General features: G+C 39.1%; 1 protein-coding gene across 1 annotated transcript; it reads right to left on the bottom strand.

Annotated features, from left to right (window-relative positions):
- Nucleotides 1–556: 556 nt before the first annotated feature.
- On the bottom strand, nt 557–20,480 carry LOC113359314. The gene is made up of 5 exons (XM_026602971.1): nt 19,795–20,480; nt 19,284–19,506; nt 18,790–19,208; nt 929–1,167; nt 557–693 (listed from the first exon to the last, which is right to left on the bottom strand). The coding sequence occupies exons 1-5, from the start codon at nt 20,478–20,480 to the stop codon at nt 557–559; spliced, it is 1,704 nt and encodes a 567-aa protein (XP_026458756.1).
- Between the last annotated feature and the right edge of the window lie 888 nt (nt 20,481–21,368).

Genomic DNA, 21,368 nt, shown 5'->3' with positions numbered 1-21,368 from the left:
TAATACAGTGAAATTCCCATTAAATTGACAGGCAGTCTCCTTAGAAAATCTACGCATCTCCGCCAATAAATGTGCCAAGAAAGAAGTGCCCCATGAATACTCATGAACCTCCTCCAAGGGATCCAAGTATTGTAAGTTGTTCACATGCACCCTGTTACCATTAGAGTCAGAGAATATTGTGATGCCCAAGAGGAACAACAGATAAGCAGCGATAGTTTGCTGAATTTGTTCGGCATTCAATTCCTTGTCAATCGTATTCCCAAACAGCTCTCTGAGCTTGACGACTTTAATATTCTTTGTCATGGTTTTCTTTGACACGTACACATTTTCTTTTGTCGTTTCCTAGTCCCAACCAAACAACTTTGTAGTCAGCTCATAGATCTTGGACCATTCTAGGGTCTTACCGTCATCTTATTTCTTAACGGCTTTTCCAACGATCTCTAGACCTAATATTCTTTGGACATCTTCAGGGATAATGGTCATCTCGCCAAAAGGGAAATGCATGGTATCAGTTGAAGTAAAAAACCTCTCCAAGAAGCAATTTGCCGTCACTTGATCAGTGACCACATAATTTTCTACCGCGGGATACAACCCAGATGCTCTTACTGCCGCTTGAACATCCCCACACTCCCCTTCTAAATCCCATGTATCCATTTGTTGATGGCGGCAAACACGGAAGGCTTTCTTGTGGTCCTATAAAAACACACCAAACAAACATCAATTCACTTGATGTCGTACATAAACAATATAATAACAAGATGCAAACGTCTTACATAAGTTGAATAGATCCAACGAGCCCAAGAGTCCTTGTAGTCAAATAAGAGTTTCGGATCTCTAGGTTGACCCCAGTGTTTGCCATCATTGCGTTCTGGAATCATGTCATATGTTTTTGGGAGGTGCTTTGGTGGGTCCTTTTCCTTTTTCTCACCGGATTCAACTTCAGGTTGTCCTAACCCATGTGAGGACGAGCAACCTGCTGGATCAGGAGGTACAAATTTCTCCCACCCAGCATCATCATTGCTGCTTATGTCTCCCTCCGGAGGAATCTCCCGAATCATGACCTTACCACGTTCCGGATCATCTCGACTACGTAGAGACCGAGAAGACTTAGGTTTTCCTTCATCAACAGCTTTTCCCTTTCCTTTCTTATTTTTTGAAGCTATGGACCTACGTACAAAAAGAGATTTAACAAAATAAGGTGATCAAAACCGGCATGGTCGGGGAACATAACGATATTGCCGGCATATATGCCGGCGTTGTAGTCAAAAAAAGATGATATGCCGGGTTTCTGGCGCCGGCATTGTAAGCAAATATAATCCATGTCGGTAATATGGGAATTGTCTACAGAGATTTAACAAAATAAGGTGATCAAAACCGGCATGGATAGTGAACATTACGATACTGCCGGCATAGGTGACGACATTCAAATTTATAGGGTATATATGCCGGTATTATAATAACTTACATGCAACAAAAGGGGGATACAGGACATATAAACCGGTATTGTATTCAAATTTAATGGTATGCCGAAACTAAATTGCAATTTCAATTCACTAAATTCAGTTTCAAGTTCACTAATTCAAATTTCCTTTTACCTAGTAGAAACAATACAACATGCAATTTTCAATTTGTGTTTTTTATATTATTGAATAAACCCTAAAAATGCTTCAATAAACATAGACATCACTTACCTCATCATCTCTGTTATTTCCTCCTCATCATCTTGTTCAATAGATGCTTCTGATTTCGATTTACCACCAGGATTAGGTATGGGTTTTTCAGGAGGTTTGCGAGGACCATTCTTCTTTGGGTCTGAAGGATTGAATGAATTTGGTTCAGAGGATGAAACCAAATAATGGAGTTTAGTGGTTTTGGAATTATCTAAATGAAAACAAAGAAATAGAGTTTGTAACCGTCAATTTTATGTAATAATGGAGTTTGTAACCGTCACATAAATGGAATGTGGGAGTTTGTAACGGTTCAATGGGGGATGATTGGTGGGACAGTTAAGGGGTTTGTAACTGCCGCTTGAACAGAGTTTGTAACAGTCAGAGTTCCGGCATAATGATATGGTACAATTTCATGCCGGCATTCTGAGTATAATTTTAAATTGGGTGTACAATACTGGTATGGTATTTGTTTCTTTTTGAATGCCGGCACCGGAAATAAACTTAAGGAAAAAAAAAACATTAACCACATAGACTTAAGGAAACAAATAACATTAACATTAACCTAATTTTAAGGAAATAAAATTAGAAACATTAACCGCATAAACAACGTTACACATGAAATTAAAGATCTTAAGCTAATTGCAACTAACATCATTTCTTGGGAAGAGATTCAAGAAACAAAGCAACTTCGAAATGCCTAAAAGGCTCTTTTCTCCACTTGAAATATACGTCCTGAGCTTGATACCTATTCCCTCTGAATTTTTCGAGAAACTCGTTGTATTTGCGACATAATATTATGAGGCCAATTGTGCGATTCGCTACAAACACATCCCCCTAATCCATTTTACGTTTCTTGCGCTTACCGTCCACAAACTTCGGCATATAAGGACCATCCTCAACAAGACCCCAAAAAAGGTTTGAAGGACGGTGATCTTCCGGGAGATCCGATACTATGTAGTAATTTTTAATCCATTGGGTTTCTTCCTCAACATCCGCTTCTATCTTCGCTTGTTTTACACGTTCGTATGTCTCTTTAGTTTCTTTGCGATATTTTTCTTCTATTGCTGCCTCTTCTTCTACTCTTTTCCTTCTAAGTGTCTCTTCTTCCATTGCGGCAAGTGACTTGGTGGTTTGCTACTTCCTTCTAAGTTTTTCTAATATCGTGGGAATTGAGTTGGTGGTGGATGATGATTGATTTCCTATCGGAGTGGATAATTTTTTTTCATATAAAAATTCTCTGAAATCGGTAGTTGGTGATTGATTTGCCATCAGAGAAATGTGTTGAAGCTCACCTATTTTATTTTTTTTATTGAGCTATCAACTGCAATAGGTGTATCCACTTTAAATAGATGAGGACACAACGACTCTTTTCCACTTTATCATACCGGCATTGTAAGTAACTTAGATCCCACACCGGTAGTGGTCTTTACTGGTTTATGGTTTAAAAAAAATAGTCGTTATGCATTGAATGTTCAATGCCGGCAGTGAAGTAAGATGTTCCGTTATGCCGGTAGGGAGTACCGGCGCAGTAATTTGTATAATTAAAAGCCGGAACATGGTTTATTGCACACAGAAGTTTGACACTTAATACCGGCATTGAATAATATACAGTTTCTATGCCGGAGATATAAAAGTATTGAATTATACGATGTAAACCGGAACTATAATTTATTTCAAATGTAATCCTTGTCGCAGGAAGGACGAATGCACTTAGCACGTGCGTCAAGCCTTTAAACCAATTGGTGACCCAAGTGGACGAGTTATAGTCTCGTGAGGGTTTACATAGAGATGTACCCACAAAACCTTACATAAAAATACCCTAAAAACCTAACCAAATACCACTAAACCTATCAATCTTCTTAAGAAGAATCCATCTCCGATTCACCCAGCTGGTGGTACTCCATGACTTTGCTTACAATGTGGTTCATGTTGGCATCAAACATGAATGCTTCTCCCTTTTCCTGTAAGTAACGCGTTTTCACGGCTTCATGCTACAAAAACAACACAAAAACTCGTGTGTTCTTAGATGATTACTCTAGGGTTTAGGGTTTCTAAGTTAAGAGGCTCAAGGAGATATATAAGAACACACGAGTTTTGGGCTTTTGGGTCGAAGTATTAGCTCTCCTTATATAGAGAAAAACCTCAACGACTAGTTTTTTTGAAATCACCCAAACACCGGCATACAAATAAATGTGACATAAAATGACGACACCCAGTTCCGGTAAAGTTTATTGTTAGATGTCCATGCCGGTACAAAGGAATCTCTTCACAGTGAAATATGCAACTAGTACCGGAATGGTTTAACAACAAGGTTCAACGCCGGTACTAGATGCCGGCATTAAATATATAATTGCGACCATGCCGATATTTGTGAATTTCAAAAAAAAAAACGGCTAGTCTTTTGAAAAATAAGACCGTTGGAGATTCATTTATATATAATACCCCCCATTCCTTTGGAAAAATATACACAAAGCACCCACCAAATAACAAAAAAACCTTCTCTCCAGAAAGCAAGCACCAAAAAATAGATCAATCAAGCACGATTAAAGTTCACAAGCGATGGGAGATTCATCATCAAGCTCTATTTGCAAAGTAAGTATATTGAACATTACTAACAATATATGGACAGTTAAAATCTTCACTACTATGACGCATAACTAATACAATGTTCTCTTACAGAATCATGATTGCCGGTGTCAAATTTGCAAGTCACCTTCTCATCTAGCCATGAACTGTCCTTTTATTTATTAAAAGTGTAGAAGCTGTGATGGGACACGCCGGTTTTGGATTACAAAAACTGATGATGCTAAAAATGGAAGAATGTTTCTAAGGTGTTTGAATTACCCAAAGTGCGATGAATTTCAATGGTTTAACAAAGCTGTTGAACTAGCAGAATCAAGAGAAAACCACAAGGGCCAATGCAAGCCTATTGATGGGTGTGATGGGTGTTATATGAAGGGAAAGGAATATGTTGAAAGGGAAGATGAACCAATGAAGATTTTCCTTGACACTCCCATTCTAGACGATGTCTTCGAAGATATTTGCGAAAGGCTCAAAGGATCCGCAATTGTTGAAAAAGGATGGAAATAGATTATGATATCATGTTTAACCAAAGTTACTCCATTACCATGTTTTAGTATGTTTTAATTTAAAGTTTGAAATCTAATGTAATAGATTATCTAGGAATGAAATAGATACAGAATTCGTAACCTATTTATAAAAAATACCGTCATACTATATTTATCAAAATCCAATGCCGGAATTATGCAAAACTATGCAAGAGTAAGAAAATCAGGTTTCCGGCGTAGATCCAATACTTTTTCTGATGCCGGAACTACCTGTAATCTACACAGAAACTTGTTCATTTTTATCCATTGTGCCCGGAATGGTTTTGGAGTAAACAGTTCCATGCCGATATACATGCCGGCATTGAAATTAAATTGCTTTGAATGCCGGAACCAAACAACTTACAGAGATCTAAACATGTTTAACATAAACCAAACAACTGAATCGTGCTTAAATGTTCTTCATCAAAGTATCATAAACCAAAAGTAAATCAAACAAATAAAGAGTTCAACTATAGAGTTCAACAAACTTATAAATTGTTCAAAACATAACAACCACCATCCAAATAACGAAACACAATTATAGAGTCATCACTTGGTCTTTTGATTCTTGGAAACAGGTACCTTCCTTGTTTCCCCAAACAAAATTATTTCACTTGGGTCTTCAATTTTATCAAGATTTTCCACGACTTCCTTCATTTCTTCAAGGGATATCACCTCTCATTCCTCGTACTTGCAACCTAACATGTTCTTCAACTTTCCAAGCCGACACCGCTAGTTTCATACATACAACACATAATTAGTATATATATGCTAATATAAAATTATGTGTACATTAAACGAGTAAGCAATTAACAATACTTACTAGCAATCTGATGGTCTTATTAAGTTGGGTCATCGTAGGTTGTGCCTCTATAGGAGTTGGAACGGGAGGGTTTTTCTGGGGTGGAACTTCGACGTCTTCCGGGCGCACGACAAAAGGATGTGACCGTTCCAAGTAGTTAGCAATATAGGTTGGGTCGGCTTCATCATCGTTGTTCACAAGCTCCCAATTAGTAGCATCTACCAAACGACGTGGTTCTCTATCCCTTCAATGTGTTGGTTCTGGAGTTGGATCATACTCTACCTTCAACCTTGTGGAACTTGCCATGGACACAGAAAGGTCAAGCTGATACCTTTCAGTAGAGGATGTCATGTAGCAGGTTAATTGCTTGTATCCAAGTTGTCGCATCACACGTCGAGGATCAGCCATAACATATCCCTTTCGGTGGAACAAAGGCCCGTTGTAAAATTGAACGTTACTCAAATATTAGCGGTTTTCTCTAGCCTCCTTGTAAGGGTCGAACACAACATCTTTGGTAGTCATCGCGTCCAGAGCCAATCTCATATCTGTCAGTCGATGATCATTACCGGGCTTCGGATGGCTGTTGAACTGGGATCTCTTGGCTCTAGGATCCTCGGGGTCATCAACGGGAATAATCTTCAAGAAGGGGTTGTCCTTGAACAATGTTGGGAAATGTTCATAAGCCCACACCTATACCAATGTGAAATGATACATATAAAAATCAGTAAATTTTATGAAAAGGGTACATGTGAAAAATATAAATAAGAACATAAATTTAAAAACAAAATTACCTGGAGTAGAGTGAAATTCCCGACAAATTGGTTTGTAACCGCCAAAGAGGCCCTTCTCATCTCTGTCATCAAATGTGCCATTACCATGGTGCCCCAAGAATAGCTAAAGACATCTTCCAACGGATCCAAGTATTGAAGGTAGTTTGCACTAACCCTGTTGCCACTAGTGTCAGGGAATACCCTAGTGCCCAAGATGAATAACAGGTACGCAGAAGCTATATAACGAATCTGTGTGGGGTCCCATCCATCCTTCAAACTTCTTTCCTTTGAGTTTTGAAACTTCTCCTTAAGCAGGGTCAGCTTGATGGTCTTTGTCCTACTAAGCTTAGATACATGAAGCTTTCCACAGAAGTTTTATAGTCCCAACCAAGCAACTTTTTAGTAAGCTCGTGCAACTTCGTCCATTCTAGCTCAAAAGAATGATTATCTCCTTCTGCAATTGATTTGCCGGTAACACTCAAGCCTAGGATGTTCTGAGCATCATCAGGGATCAAGGTCATCTCGCAAAACGGGAAGTGCATGGTATCTGATTTACCATGATACCTTTCGACGAAGCAATTGACTGTCACAATATCTGGTTTCACATAATTTTCAACCAAAGGATATAGACCAGAATCCTTAACTATTGCTTGAACATATTCATGATCCTTAGACAAATCCCAATGAGCCGCGGCTTGGTTTCGGCAAACACGCACAACCTTCGTATGATCCTACAATTAAGAGATAATATGATTAAGAGATTATGCGTAAATACAAAATAATACATATACACGAGATAGAAATTCTAACATGGGTTTGACTTTGATATATAATATGAGCCCACAAGTGCTTGTAGCCAAATAGATACTCCGGATCATAAGAAGTTGCGCTCCAAATTCTACCACGATCAAGGTCGGGCATCATGTCATCAACATGAGGAAGGTGCGAACCTTTAACTTTTACTTTTCCTTTGACTTTGCTTTTCCCCTTGCCTTGTGTGGGTTGTTGACTTGGACCACCTTGTTCCACTACTCCTTCGCTTTGGATTGCTAATTGAGTTAGTTCAATCTCATTATCTTCCTCCTCACTTTCCTCTTGCTCATCTTTCTCATCTTCCTCCTCAACAGCTCCGGTTTTACTACGATCACGACCACTCTCCCAAATTTCCCCTCTTGTATTAGCACCCAAATTATTTTTTTCCCTCCAGGAGGCAGAGATCGAGGAGTATCAAGACCATCCTTCCTTCTTTTCTTAGTGACATCATCTTTAGATTTTCCTTTGTTAGCCTCCTTTGATATAGATTCCTTTTCTTTAGATTTATTTCAAAAGAAGCACGAAATAAATATAAGACAACTAACTTTAATTTCTAATACCGGCATAGATAAACCACATTACGGCATAGAATCATAAATACCGACATACTGAAAAAAAGTATCGAACATGCCGGGATACAATACCGGCATAGTATATCAAAACGATTACATGTCGGGAGCAGCTTCCGGCATTGATAAATAAGTTTTTAGGATGCCGGTTTACTATAGGAAATTCCTGGATAAGAAAACTCAAGTACCGGCAGCTACGTAAATAAAAATAATTGCTGGAACGGAGTACCGGCATTGAAACAAAATTGTCCAGGATGCCGGTAGTAGTTCTAAAGTTTTTGGATGCAAAAACTCTAGTACCGGCATGGAATCTAATATACAATGTACGCCGGAACAACTAACAAAATCATAGGGTTTTCTGTTGATTAGAAACTTGCTACCGGCGTACTCGTAAAAGTTCAAGTAAATGCCGGTACTAGGTTCAGAAATGGTGTTCATCCTAAATTCAATGCTGGAACTAAGTTCATGTGCGGTCTTCAACCTAAATTGAACACCGGAACGGGATACCGGTGTGGTCTTCATCCTAAATTAACTGCCGGTACTAGTTTCCAGTGTGGTCTTCATACTAAAATAAGTGCCGGAATTTCTGAAACTCAACTGTTTTTCACTTAGGGTTTCGCGATTTCGACCTAAACCCATTGCTACAAATCAATTGAAACACTAATTAAACAGTTTTAAATGACTTACCTTCTCACATAAGCCATATTTATGAGTAGTTGATCGTCCGATAACTCTTGTTCTTCGTTTTCTTGCTCTTGAGCAATCAAAGCAAGCCTTTTCTTTAATTTCTGTTGAGCAATTGATTTTGATTTCGATTGAGCATCTGATTTGTTTCGTGGAGGCATTCTTATTGGTTGGTTTTAATCAACGAAGAAATTTTTGGTTCAACGATTAATCGTAGTATATGAAAAACGATGAAGAAGATGAGAGGAAGATGGAAGAAAAAAATATTTTCAAAACCTAACCCTAAGTATCGAGTAAGCCGGCACAAATCAAATGGGGGATAACTGATTTTGATTTTAAGTTTTTAATTTAGTGGGGAGGGTATAACAGTCTTTTCATAATGTTTTTTAATTAATCTAAGGGTGTTTTAGTATTTTCGCCCCAAAAAACACCCCTGATGAGTGCTAAATAGTGCTTATTTATATATATTTTTGTTGGCATTTAACTCATCTTTTGTGCATTAATTCTACATTTTATCCCATATTCTGTATTTTCATTGTTTTCAAGAATAAATATTTTTCTTACTTAATTTTGCATTTTTAGGTAACAAATAAAATCTGGATGAAGTGCGGAGCAAAAAGAGCAGAAAAGTAGTGAAAAGCCGGGAGGAATTACGCAAGGAAGCCGCGAAGAATGTTGCGCACAAGACCAAAAAGCTAGGAATGGGCTCAAGAAGGAAGAATTGTTCTTAAAGAAGATATGGGCTTGGCATACCCAAGGCCCAAAACCCTTACCCAAATCCATTTCCTTTATCCATACCCATTTCCATGAGAGCCGTCAGATTGGATCCATCTTGTCATCCAACGGTCACCTCATCATTGTGCATCAAATCCCGATGATTCCGCCCAACACTACAGCACCTAACCTAATCTAGCACCGTTGACTTCGTTGTGTTCCACATCCAACGGTCGCTACAAACTGCTTCTCTCTTAGCCGTCCGATCTACCTACCATCTCCATATCCAGCGGCTCAGCTCGCCAAACATCGAACCAGATGCTCCCGCTTCACACCCTAGCGACCGAATCCTATTATCCACCCAAACAACCCATCGCCCCAAAACTTCATCTCCTTCACCCGACAGTTGCAGAGCTCTGCAACTCCACCACCTCCCCTCTCTGCCGCTGTCACTTCCGTCACCACCACCAGTTCCATCACTGCCACTACTATCTCTTCACCGACAACACCCCCATATCCCTAGCCTAGTTATTTTCTTCATCTCACAACCTCTGAAACCCTAGGTTTTGGGGTGAGTAAAATAACTCGAAATTAGGGGACAATAGGAGCAGAGGAAGAGCATCAAGGACTAGAGGAGGCATGGGTCGAGCAGATTTTGGGAGTTTGTAAGTTAAATTTTGTTTAATTTAAGAAAACCCTAATTTGTAATTTGGGGGAAACCCTAATTTTATTGTCTGGGTATAAATTGAGGGTTGGGTATCACTGTTAAAACTTGTTCTTGGACTAGCCAAGTTTCCACCCAATTTGGGTTAGGTTAATTCCAATTTCAAATTGCACTGTTAATGTCTAATGTGTGATGCTCCTGTTCATTTTTAATTGTTCTTGTTAGTTGCATTTTTACCTTAATTGCATTTGTTCTTGTTCTTGATTTTAATTCTCTGTTTATATGAATATTGTCATGTTAGTTCACCATGTTACTCACTGTTATGCTCACTGCCCTGTAATGATAGTGTAATGTTTGTCATGTTCTAAACCATCATGCTAGGGACTTGATGAATCCCTAATTTCTTATTGTGTAGTACATTGATCATATTGCTTTAGAAGGTTAAACAAGTTTAGGAAAGACTTGAACTTAGTTCATCATCACCTCACTTTCACAATGTATGCCAAGTATACTTTGTAGTTAGGTTCATGAGCTGTTGATAAGCTGCAACTCAAGCTGAATTCATAATCCTTTGACTAGTTGTGCTGTAGAAAGACAATTAGTGCTTTGGAAAGAATACCATAGTTGTGTTTAACTTTCTATAGGAGAATACATAATAAAAGTCAGAGTGAATTCAACCCCTAGTTCCCATCCATAATCAACCTTCCCTGTCATCCATAAATCCATCTTCAACTGTTAGTCTTGTTTTCTTTCACTTGTTTGTTTTACCTGCATTTTCTGTTTTGCATTTTCTTTACTACTTGCTTCCCCTCCTGCCACTTCTGTTGCATTTCTTCTACTGTTGCAATTGCTGCTGCAGCACTTGTGTTGCTGTGCTTTCCCTTGCTGCTGCCACTTCTTCTGTTGCTGCTGTAGCTTCCTCTGCTGCTGCTGCCTTTCTGCAGCTGCTGCTGCCACTCCTTGCCCTGTAGCTGCTGTTGCCTCCTGCATCTGAGCCTCTGCAGCTGCTGCTGCCAATCCACTTCTGTGGCTGTTGCATTGCTGCTGCTTGCTTTGCTCTCCAAGGCTCACTTCACAACTGAGTCCAAGGCCCTAAGCCCAATTCACAGTTGAACTGTTGAGCCCAAAGCTCAAATCAGTTCACTGAAACAAAGCCCAGCTTTCAAAGATCAAGCCCAGTTTCTAAAACCAAAGCCCAATTACTGTGAAAGACCATTTCACTGTTAAGGTGAAATTGAGCCCAAAGCTCAATCAAAGGACCAAAGCCCATTTGCACTTCAAAGATAACTGAGCCCAAGCTCAGTTCATTTTATCTTTAACAAACTCACTAAGCCCAATTCATTCAAAGGGCATTCAAACCCATTAGCACTCAAAGCCCAATCTAAGCCAAAAGGCTTCTAAGCCCAAAGCAAACTAGAAACCCAATTAGCTAAAACACTTCCGAAACACACCCGATCTCTGTGGATCGACCCGTACTTGCACGAGCTACAACTGACGACCGTGCACTTGCGGTATTACTGTAGGCCCGTTTTCATTGCATCATTTTTACACACTAGTCCGGACCTGCCAAGTTTTTGGCGCCGCTGCCGGGGATTGGTGCTGTGTTTTATCTATGTTTTTCTTAGATATTTTGCATTTCATTTCATAGCATTTGCATCTGCATCTGCTTCATTTCATTTGCTATTGGACCTGCTGATTCTGAACCTGTTTTTCCTCTGCTGGGACGCCACTAAGGAAAAGAACCAAAACCCAACTGGGTTTTTGCAACAATATCAGAGCAGCTGGGCTGTGCTACAAAGGTAAGCCTAAACCCATTCAATTGAGAGAACCCAACCTGTGGGCTTCCAAATTTTTTAATTGTGGGCTTGTAATAATTAACCCAATTTTTTTGGGCTTTTTATTTTTCTATTTTGGGTTTGTAATAATTTATTTTTGGGCTTTGTTGTTTAATTTGTGGGCTTGTATTTATTTTGTGTGGGCTTGTTTAAATTTTTCCATTGGACTTGTATTTTGGACTCTGGGTTTAAACCCAGCTGAGCTGATAACCGATTGTGGGCCGCAGCCTTCCTTCCATTTCCTTAGAGGCTTGCACAGTGGGCTTGCTCCCATTCAAAAACCAAATTTTACTTTTACTTTAAAAAAAAAAAAAAAAAAAAATTCTTTTGCTCCCAATTTTAAACCAAATTTCTTTTATATCCCACCAAAACCAAATTTTTTCCCAAAAATCCAAACCCATCAAAAACCAAATTTTTGAAAACCCTTTAAAAACCAAATAGTGGGCTTTGTGTCATTTCAAAATGGACCAACCTCGTGCTCTCCATGAATACATGTATCCATCAATACAAATTCCATTATCATGTATTGTCTTACCTCAAACCAATAACCCTTTTAAAATAAATGCAAGCATGATACAAATACTTCCTATATTTCGAGGGTTCGATTCTGAGAACCCCTATACTCATGTAAGGGAGTTTGAACAAATTTGTCGGACTATGCAACCTGATCATTTGTCCGAGGACTCTCTGAAATTGCGTTTGTTTACATTTTCTTTAAAAGAAAGGGCCAAAACATGGTTTTACGGTTTGAGACCACAATCAATCACCACTTGGGAACAACTCACTAATCAATTTTTCCAAATATTTTTCCCACACCATAGGACCATCGCTATTCGTCAAAATATCAATTGTTTTGTCCAATTGGATGAGGAAACTGTTTTTCACTATTTTGAACGTTTTAATGATTTGTTGAGTGAATGCCCGCACCATGGAATTGAGAAGTGGAGACTTGTCGTCATCCTCTATGAGGGACTAGACTTTAAATCTCGAACCATGGTTGAGTCTATGTGTAATGGTGAGTTTATTGATAAATCTGTGGATGATGCATGGAATTTCTTAGCCGAGATTGCAGAGAAAACCCATCAATGGGAATCCGTTAGGGAACCAGGAACAACACCACATGATATGAGTCACCCCCATGAATTAGAGTTTTATTCTTGTAATAGCTCCGACCTTAGGATTGAAAATTATCCTAGATTGCAAAATTCCTATCATGATGATGATGATGATTATGATGTTATGTTAGAAGAACATGTCTATACTGAAAATGTTATGGAACCTTTGGGTTCAAATACATTAGGCTTCTCTGCCCCGACCTTAATGCATGATATTTCTTCTAGTATTCCATGTGATGTTTCCCCTGATGTGCCGATACACGAAAATAAATCTGTTGATGATGTTGATAATTCTGATTGTAATCTTGCCAATTTGATTGATGATTGTGAGCATGATGTGACATGTGTAGATGATTTAGAAGATTTTGATTTGATTGATAATGATATGCCTATTCTTCTACCTAAGTCACAATCTGATGGTCTTCCACCCAACCTAGATTTGGTTTGTGCCAATATTGTCAAACCGACTTTTCTGAGAGTCCCTAATCTAGGTTTGGAACTGTGTGCTTCCCAAGTCCTCTTGGACTATTTTGCTTCTAAGTATAATATCTTTGAGGAACCACAGTTGGAATTAGCATGTTTGCCCGTCCCTAGCAAAGTTCACTTTGAGCTAGACCTTGTACATGATGAACCCCCAAAACTGCGAGATTTTGTTTTCAAAATTATATCTTCTGTAAAATCCAGGTTTGGGGGTAGCTCATTTTGTTTCACAGTTTCACTTGCGTTTCTATCATATTATTATTGTGTGAAGCTGTTGAAATGTCTACACTTTGTCTTTTGGGTTGATCCTCAACTCTTTAGATTGTTAGTGTATGGTGAATTTTTCTGTATATAATCCAGTAGATAAAAATTTTAAAAACCCTTTTGTTCCTTTTGTATATATTTTGCTAATCCAATATGATCTCGGCTGAAATATGTTGGATTTTTGCCTTGAATAACGGAGTTTTAATTCTGCTTTCGCCGAAATCGGGTATTCTCTCTCCTTTTACACTACTCAGCATGTCCCTTTCCATATGTTGCATTTTAATTCTTTCCATATTTTGAAACATTGAGGACAATGTTTAGTTTAGGTTTGGGGGTATAGAGTAGATACCACGATAATATGCCATAAATATGCCATAATTGAAAACAAAACTCCTTCTTTTTGAAAAAATTAAAAAATTCCAAAAAAATTTGAAAAATCAAAATTCAAAAAAAAACAAAAAAATTAAAAAAAAATGAAAAATCATAAAAATGGAGCTCATTTACCTTGAAATGTTGACTCTTGTGCAAATATGTATTTTTATTAGGAGTCTTAGTCTAGATATTTAGGCACCCTGATTCTAGCACAATTCACATAGTGATAAGAAATTTGCACGCGCACGATCTACCAATACATGTATGGCCTCGATCTTCAAGGTGTTGGATAGGAAGTTACGATTGCCAATCACTTTAGAATACTGAACGAAACTTGACTAGCTTGTTCTTTGGTTGGTTGGGATAGAAGATGGAGGTTACATTAAGAAAGACAACCATCGAATTTAACTGGGTGCATCAAAAAGGGCTACCTCTTGCAAAGTGTCATGTAATCTTTTGTTTCTTTATTGTTATGTATCAAAAGTGTTTCCTTAAAAAAAAAAAAACGATGTATATATTCAGAAAAAAAATATATCAGAAAAATACCAAAAAAAAAAAATCAAGTATTTATCAATTCCATCATCTCTTGTTCCAAAAAAATAAAAAGAGATTTGTCAATGTAAATAAGAGTCATGTAAATAGTCATCTTTTGTTGTTTCGTTGTAATAAGCAAGGAGGGTGTATGCCATTGATGTACAACGCGAGAAATTGTGAAATACCTCCAACTCATTCACAATTCTCGTAAAGTCCGGACAGCTAGCTAGATTTCGACCTCAGTTCTTAGCCTGAGAAACTATCTCTTGGTGATTAGTAGTCATGACTTCAGATCTTTCTTTACACATGTGTAGATACACTTTACACTCTTATCACATGTCTTTTTTTGTTATCAGTGCTAGGATTGTGCCTTCGATAGCTAGATTGACATCTCCATTTTGCTGTGAGCTTAAACTGTTTTGCACATGTCACGTTTGATGGAATATGAGCTTATATTTTGTCCTTAGGTTTTGTAGGCACACCTCTGGTAAACCTTCACGAGACTTCAACTCGTCCACTAGGGACACTTAGTGGTTTAAAAGGCTTAGTGCATACGCTAAATGCATTCGAGAGACCAGCGACAGTGGTATAGTTAGGATTTCCTTAGTTTGTTTTTACTTGAGGACAAGTAAAATTCAGGTTTGGGTGTATTTGATGAGTGCCAAATATTGTATATATTTATCCCTTTTTGTTGGCATTTAACTCATCTTTTGCGCATTAATTCTACATTTTATCCCATATTCTGTATTTTCATTGTTTTCAAGAATAAATATTTTTTCTTACTTAATTTTGCATTTTTAGGTAACAAATAAAATCTGGATGAAGTGCGGAGCAAAAAGAGCAGAAAAGTAGTGAAAAGCCGGGAGGAATTACGCAAGGAAGCCGCGAAGAATGTTGCGCACAAGACCAAAAAGCTAGGAATGGGCTCAAGAAGGAAGAATTGTTCTTAAAGAAGATATGGGCTTGGCATACCCAAGGCCCAAAACCCTTACCCAAATCCATTTCCTTTATCCATACCCATTTCCATGAGAGCCGTCAGATTGGATCCATCTTGTCATCCAGCGGTCACCTCATCACTGTGCATCAAATCCCGATGATTCCGCCCAACACTACAGCACCTAACCTAATCTAGCACCGTTGACTTCGTTGTGTTCCACATCCAACGGTCGCTACAAACTGCTTCTCTCTTAGCCGTCCGATCTACCTACCATCTCCATATCCAGCAGCTCAGCTCGCCAAACATCGAACCAGATGCTCCCGCTTCACACCCTAGCACCGAAGCCTATTATCCACCCAAACAACCCATCGCCCCAAAACTTCATCTCCTTCACCCGACAGTTGCAGAGCTCTGCAACTCCACCACCTCCCCTCTCTGCCGCTGTCACTTCCGTCACCACCACCAGTTCCATCACTGCCACTACTATCTCTTCACCGACAACACCCCCATATCCCTAGCCTAGTTATTTTCTTCATCTCACAACCTCTGAAACCCTAGGTTTTGGGGTGAGTAAAATAACTCGAAATTAGGGGACAATAGGAGCAGAGAAGAGCATCAAGGACTAGAGGAGGCATGGGTCGAGCAGATTTTGGGAGTTTGTAAGTTAAATTTTGTTTAATTTAAGAAAACCCTAATTTGTAATTTGGGGGAAACCCTAATTTTATTGTCTGGGTATAAATTGAGGGTTGGGTATCACTGTTAAAACTTGTTCTTGGACTAGCCAAGTTTCCACCCAATTTGGGTTAGGTTAATTCCAATTTAAATTGCACTGTTAATGTAATGTGTGATGCTCCTGTTCATTTTAATTGTTCCTGTTAGTTGCATTTTTACCTTTAATTGCATTTGTTCTTGTTCTTGATTTTAATTCTTGTTTATAGAATATTGTCATGTTAGTTCACCATGTTACTCACTGTTATGCTCACTGCCCTGTAATGATAGTGTAATGTTTGTCATGTTCTAAACCATCATGCTAGGGACTTGATGAATCCCTAATTCTTATTGTGTAGTACATTGATCATATTGCTTTAGAAGGTTAAACAAGTTTAGGAAAGACTTGAACTTAGTTCATCATCACCTCACTTTCACAATGTATGCCAAGTATACTTTGTAGTTAGGTTCATGAGCTGTTGATAAGCTGCAACTCAAGCTGAATTCATAATCCTTTGACTAGTTGTGCTGTAGAAAGACAATTAGTGCTTTGGAAAGAATACCATAGTTGTGTTTAACTTTCTATAGGAGAATACATAAAAGTCAGAGTGAATTCAACCCCTAGTTCCCATCCATAATCAACCTTCCCTGTCATCCATAAATCCATCTTCAACTGTTAGTCTTGTTTTCTTTCACTTGTTTGTTTTACCTGCATTTTCTGTTTTGCATTTTCTTTACTACTTGCTTCCCCTCCTGCCACTTCTGTTGCATTTCTTCTACTGTTGCAATTGCTGCTGCAGCACTTGTGCTGCTGTGCTTTCCCTTGCTGCTGCCACTTCTTCTGTTGCTGCTGTAGCTTCCTCTTGCTGCTGCCTTTCTGCAGCTGCTGCTGCCACTCCTTGCCCTGTAGCTGCTGTTGTTGCCTCCTGCATCTGAGCCTCTGCAGCTGCTGCTGCCAATCCACTTCTGTGGCTGTTGCATTGCTGCTGCTTGCTTTGCTCTCCAAGGCTCACTTCACAACTGAGTCCAAGGCCCTAAGCCCAATTCACAGTTGAACTGTTGCCCAAAGCTCAAATCAGTTCATGAAACAAAGCCCAGCTTTCAAAGATCAAGCCCAGTTTCTAAAACCAAAGCCCAATTACTGTGAAAGACCATTTCACTGTTAAGGTGAAATTGAGCCCAAAGCTCAATCAAAGGACCAAAGCCCATTTGCACTTCAAAGATAACTGAGCCCAAGCTCAGTTCATTTTATCTTTAACAAACTCACTAAGCCCAATTCATTCAAAGGGCATTCAAACCCATTAGCACTCAAAGCCCAATCTAAGCCAAAAGGCTTCTAAGCCCAAAGCAAACTAGAAACCCAATTAGCTAAAACACTTCCGAAACACACCCGATCTCTGTGGATCGACCCGTACTTGCACGAGCTACAACTGACGACCGTGCACTTGCGGTATTACTGTAGGCCCGTTTTCATTGCATCATTTTTACACACTAGTCCGGACCTGCCAACCCCTTAGCAGACACTTTTGGTTGGGGAAGTAATTCATATCCCCCAATTGCGCGTTCTAAAATTAACTGTGCAATCAACCAAAAATTGAGTTATAATAATACTTTGATATTATCTGAAAAATAAAAAAAGAAAAAGGCAATCATAATAGTAAAATATTACACTTCAGTTTGTGGGTGACTGTAAAGAATTTAACTATACAACCACTCATAAACAGAGGTGTATTTTGCTATTATGACACTTTTCTCTTTTTATTTTCAGAAATTTATACCCAAAAACTCAGGTGTAAAATTGATAGTGCAATCAATCAAAAACAGAGTTATAATAATACTTTGCTTTTATTTGCAAAATAAAAATAAAAAGAAAAAGCAATCATAATAGTAAAATATTACACTTGGTTTGTGGGCGACAATAAAGAATTGAACTATAAAATCACCCAGAAACAGAGGTGTATTTTGCTATTATGACATTTTTCTCTTTTTATTTTTCAGAAATTTATACCCAAAAACTCAAGTATAAAATTGATTGTGCAATCATCAAAAAGCAAAGTTATGATAATACTTTGTTGTTATCTGGGAAAAAAAAGGCAATCATAATAGTAAAATATTATATTTCAGTTTATGGGTGACTCTAAAGAATTTAACCGTACAATCACCCATAAACAGAGGTATATTTTGCTATTATGACACTTTTCTCTTTTTATTTTCAGACATTTATACCCAAAAATTGAGGTATAAAATTAACTGTGCAATCACCCAAAACTTGAGGAATAATAATATTTTGTTTTATATGAATGAAAAAGAAAGGCAGTCATAATAATAAAATGTTGCACTTGTTTATGGTTGATTGTAAAAATTGAAATATTATTTTGCTATGATAGTCTTTTTTTTTTCCTTTTAAGCCACGCTTCCTTATTGTCAATAATGTTTTTTTGAACATTCTTGAGAAATGAATTGCACATTCTTGATAAATGAATTGCATTGGTTTTTTGGTAGATGTATAAAGTTTTTCCATTAACGTTTCTGAACAAATTGATAATTCAAATATGTAATGAATGCATGTATTGTCATGTCACGGGACAGTAGCGGGATAATGATCAAGCATGGTATGCCTTGAGCCATTTTTCATTAATGACTGCTTCTAACTTGCCTCCATCCACCTTAATGATTTTGTAGTAGCCGGTACTGTAAGCTTTGGTAATCACGTAGGGACCTTCCCATTTCGGAGAGAACTTCGGTGCAGACATGTCTTGCTGGATGTGTTTGGCCGTCTTCAAGACTAAATCTCCTACTTTAAAAACTCGTGGCTTCACAGTCTTGTCATATGCCCTGGAGATCCTATTTTTGTACACCTGAGTACGTTCCTCTGCCTTGCTTCTTCTGGAATCCAGAGTGTCTAACTCAGCGATTCTGGAGTTAGATGCTTCAGCCTCGTTCCAGTGGACCCCACTTGCTGCTGCAATCCTGGCTGATGGGATCTTGATTTCTGCTAGGAGGATCGCGTCCGCACCGTAAACAAGTGAATATGTAGAAACCCCGATGGAACTTCCAGGTGTCGTCCGGTACGCCCATAACACCATCGGCAGTTGTTCGTGCCACTCTTTAGGATTGTCATGTATTGTTCGGATGAGAATCCGAATTAACGTTTTGTTGGTGCTCTCAGCCTGTCCATTCCCTTAAGGATAGTAGATGGTGGAGAAGACCTGTTTAATTCCATATTCTTCAAGCAATTCTCGTACCCGTTTGTTGGAAAAGGGGGTGCCGTTATCAGTGATAATATGCTTAGGCACGCCAAAACGACAGATGATGTACTCCTTAATGAAAGATGCAATCGTTGCTCCCGTAGTCCCTCGTAGAGGAATAGCTTCAGCCCATTTGGTGAAGTACTCCGTCGCGTTTATGATATACTCGTGCTGCTTCAATGATGGCAGATTGACCTTCCCAACAATGTCAAGTCCCCAGCTGTAAAACTGCCATGGACTGCTTATCGAGTGTAAAGGAGTGGAAGGTGCGTGAACAAGGTTCCCATGAATTTGACACTTGTGGCAGCTTTGGACAAATGCAGCTGCATTATCCTCCATGGTCGGCCAATAATATTTCTCGTGTATCTGGAGAAACAGTTTCCTCTTCCCTTGATGTTCCCCTTCATGCATCTCTTTCAACATGGTTGGAGTTTCTATCTCGGCCAGGCATCGTAACAGATCGCCTCCAAAGCTTTTGCGATACAGGATCCCCTCGTGAAATACGAACCGTTTCGCCCTTTGTTTCATCTTGACAGCCTCCTTTGAATTAGCAGGAATTACTCCGTCGCGGAGATAGCTAATATACGGCTCCCTCCAGTCCCCAACATGACTTATGCTGAAAACCTCCAGTTGGTGCGGCGGCGCTTGACAATTTGAACAAGACTTTTGGAGTAGCCGAGATTGAGTCTCCATTTCTGGACAGTAATATCCTAAGCATTGAAGACGTCGATAGCGCGTTACCACCAATGTTTGTCCACAAATTTCATCGTGAACGTGGTTAAGATGCAGCTGTGCTTCATCATCTCCGAGACATCTTGATAGGGAACCATCCGGGTTTCGATGATATAGCATACCATGAAGCATGAAGAAGCTTTGCAAGGCTTTGAGACTGACCTTTCCTTGAGAAAGCGAGCTGCTAAGCTCCTGGATGATCGGAGTCCGCCAGTCGCAGGTTCCAGTGTCTTTGCATTGTGAAAACCACGTTGATTCTGTCGTTCTTCTCTTCACAGTCAGGGTTTCTTCTAAACCTTCGAACTTTAATTTAGAAGCTAGCGTTGCTAAACAATCGACGTGTATGTTGTTGCTACGGCCGACATGATTTATGGTTGCATCAGCAAAGTAGTTTAGTAACCCCTGTGCTTCGGATCGGTATGGTGCCAGGGTTACCTCCTTTAATGCATATAATCCATTCATCTGATTAACCAGTAGATTAGAATCACCTCTTATTTCCAAATGTGTGGCCCCTGCTTGCTTGGCAAATAACAGTCCTTATGAGGAAGGCTTCATACTCTACTGAATTATTAGTACATTGAAAATCCAGCTTGAAGGAGTGTGAGAAGACTTCACCGGTAGGAGATACTAGGACTACGCCTGCCCCTCCAGTGTTATTGCTAGGAGTAGAAGAACCGTAGAAATATAACATCCAGGCTTCTTCTTCGACAATGGAGATGTCTGGAAATTCTCCAGGAAGATTCTCACGTAACGCAGTAGTGCCTTCCCCAGGGAATGCTGCTAGTAAATATGCAACTGCTTGTCCCTTAATAGCTCTAGGTGATGTACACGTTATGTCTAACTCCGAAATTTGGAGGAGATACTTAACCGACCTTCCCATCAGGACTGGTTTTGAAAGCAAAAACTTCGCAGGATCAGATTTAGATATGAGTACCACCTTGTTGGACAACAGGTAATGTCTAAACTTCTGAATGGAATGAATCAGGGCTAAGCATGCCTTCTCCGCTTTGGGGTATCTGAGTTCAGCATCTCTCAATATTCGGCTGAAATAATATATAGGATGTTCGATTCCCTCGTCATCTTCTTGAGCAAGCAAGGCCCCGACGGCGGTATCACTTAAAGCGGTGTATAGACATAGCGGTCTTCCTTGGACGGGAGACTTCATGATGGCTGGAGAAGGCAATATTCGCTGAATCTTTTGAAACGCTTCCTGTTGTATAGCGGTCTAAACAAAGCTTGCTCCTTTATTCAGCAAGAGGGTGAATGAAGCAACAAGTTGGGCTAGACCAGGTATAAAACGTCGAATGTAGTTCACCTTGTCCATGAAGCTTTGGAGTTACTTCACAGTTC

This window comes from Papaver somniferum, chromosome 3 (genome assembly GCF_003573695.1).
Source record: "Papaver somniferum cultivar HN1 chromosome 3, ASM357369v1, whole genome shotgun sequence".
NCBI lineage: Eukaryota > Viridiplantae > Streptophyta > Magnoliopsida > Ranunculales > Papaveraceae > Papaver > Papaver somniferum.
The sequence above is the reverse complement of the archived record's forward strand: the minus strand, read 5'-3'. Positions and strand labels throughout refer to the sequence as shown.

Excerpts from the sequence above, each read along its gene's own strand:
- LOC113359314 (XM_026602971.1), bottom strand. The coding sequence starts at position 20,480 with ATGAATGGATTATATGCATTAAAGGAGGTAACCCTGGCACCATACCGA. Across the intron at positions 19,507-19,794 it reads ATGAAACAAAGGGCGAAACG|CTGGGGACTTGACATTGTTG; the intron begins GTTCGTATTTCA and ends GCAGTTTTACAG. Across the intron at positions 19,209-19,283 it reads CCCCCTTTTCCAACAAACGG|GCTGAGAGCACCAACAAAAC; the intron begins GTACGAGAATTG and ends GGGAATGGACAG.